This window comes from Branchiostoma lanceolatum, chromosome 8, assembly GCF_035083965.1.
Source record: "Branchiostoma lanceolatum isolate klBraLanc5 chromosome 8, klBraLanc5.hap2, whole genome shotgun sequence".
Lineage (NCBI taxonomy): Eukaryota > Metazoa > Chordata > Leptocardii > Amphioxiformes > Branchiostomatidae > Branchiostoma > Branchiostoma lanceolatum.
In genome coordinates, this window is record NC_089729.1 from 37,220 (window position 1) to 39,438 (window position 2,219).

Here is a 2,219-nt window from a genome sequence, read left to right on the forward strand (position 1 = left end):
ACAGTATCACCGTAGTCTCATTCCCACAGTATCACCGTAGTCTCATTCCCACAGTATCACCGTAGTCTCATTCCCACAGTATCACCGTAGTCTCATTCCCACAGTATCACCGTAGTCTCATTCCCACAATATCACCGTAGTCTCATTCCCACAGTATCACCGTAGTCTTGTTCTCTCTGTCACAAGGTGGCTCCTTGGAAGTCATCACAACGTAAAGAAATGCATGAAAGAAATTACATATATACATATTTTCAAGATATGGTAATGATGATGGCCGATGATGATGATCAACAGTGGACTGTCTGCCAACAACCTCGACCTCAGGATCTCAGGAATGAAAGTCGAGTCGGGTTTCGACAAATTGGAAACAGTAACAAGCACCGCATTCCTCCGCCAGTCTTGTTACCCAGACTTTAACAGAGCAGTCTGTGGGGGAAAAGTGATCTTCATTAGCGTACACGCGTGAGACCTGAGAATGCTACAGTTGCCTGGAAGGTTTAACATTTTAATTTCTGATCATGTCGGTGTCTGCCCGTTCCTTTCATCATGAGGTTGTTTAGGCTTTGAACTGCTTTTAGTCGTTTTGCTTAAGTCAGTATGAATAAGTCATCGTAAAATCTGACTCCAAGCCTAAGGGGCTAGTGCAAATGAGCAGTTCTGTGTCTTCATTTGCGCCAGCAAAACCTTGGCAACAGTCCCGCACTTCCGGACCACAGTCCCGCACTCCCGGACCACAGATCCGCACTCCTGGACCACAGATCCGCACTCCCGGACCACAGTCACGCACTTCCGGACCACAGTCCCGCACTCCCGGACCCGGCAGATCCGCACTCCCGGACCACAGATCCGCACTCCCGGACCAAAGTCCCGGACTCCCGGACCACAGTCCCGCACCCCCGGACCAAAGTCCCGCACTCCCGGACCACAGTCCCGCACTTCCGGACCACAGTCCCGCACTCCCGGACCAAAGTCCCGCACTCCCGGACCACAGTCCCGCACTCCCGGACTACAGTCCCGCACTCCCGGACCAAAGTCCCGGACTCCCGGACCAAAGTCCCGCACTCCCGGACCAAAGTCCCGCACTCCCGGACCAAAGTCCCGCACTCCCGGACCACAGTCCCGCACTTCCGGACCACAGTCCCGCACTCCCGGACCACAGTCCCGCACTCCCGGACCACAGTCACGCACTCCCGGACCACAGTCACGCACTTCCGGACCACAGTCACGCACTTCCGGACCACAGTCCCGCATTCCCGGACCAAAGTCCCGCACTCCCGGACCAAAGTCCCGCACTCCCGGACCACAGTCCCGCACTCCCGGACCACAGTCCCGCACTTCCGGACCACAGTCCCGCACTTCCGGACCACAGTCCCGCACTCCCGGACCACAGTCACGCACTTCCGGACCACAGTCCCGCACTCCCGGACCACAGTCCCGCACTCCCGGACCACAGTCCCGCACTCCCGGACCACAGTCCCGCACTCCCGGACCACAGTCCCGCACTCCCGGACCAAAGTCCCGCACTCCCGGACCAAAGTCCTGCACTCCCGGACCACAGTCCCGCACTTCCGGACCACAGTCCCGCACTTCCGGACCACAGTCCCGCACTTCCGGACCACAGTCCCGCACTCCCGGACCACAGTCACGCACTTCCGGACCACAGTCCCGCACTCCCGGACCAAAGTCCCGCACTCCCGGACCACAGTCCCGCACTTCCGGACCACAGTCATGCACTTCCGGACCAAAGTCACGCACTTCCGGACCACAGTCATGCACTTCCGGACCACAGTCCCGCATTTCCGGACCAAATTCCCGCACTTCCGGACCACAGTCCCGCACTCCCGGACCACAGTCCCGCACTCCCGGACCACAGTCCCGCACTCCCGGACCACAGTCCCGCACTTCCGGACCAAAGTCACGCACTCCCGGACCTGAGACTTTTCCTGGAAAAGAGTTGGGAATATTCTATTGAACAACATATATTTTCCTTGACTTGGAGAAAGCGTTTGATCGCATACAAAGAGAAAAGATGTGGACAGTCATAAAAGAAACTGGAATAAGCAGCAGACTCCTTCAAGCTATAAGCCACATATGAAAGTCAGTGCAGTACTGTATTGGGAGGCACTACTTACTTTGAAACAAATACCGGTGTACGCCAAGGAAGCGTTCTCTCTCCACTTCTTTTCATCATCTATTTCAACACACAATTTCAAAATATA

The 2,219-nt window shown here is 56.2% G+C and overlaps 1 protein-coding gene across 1 annotated transcript; it reads left to right on the plus strand.

Moving 5' to 3' along the window:
- Positions 1-280: 280 nt before the first annotated feature.
- LOC136440442 (zonadhesin-like) lies at positions 281-1,935 on the plus strand. The gene is made up of 2 exons (XM_066436489.1): positions 281-370; positions 679-1,935. Exons 1-2 carry the CDS (start codon positions 281-283, stop codon positions 1,933-1,935), a joined length of 1,347 nt encoding a protein of 448 aa, XP_066292586.1.
- The last annotated feature ends 284 nt before the right edge of the window (positions 1,936-2,219 follow it).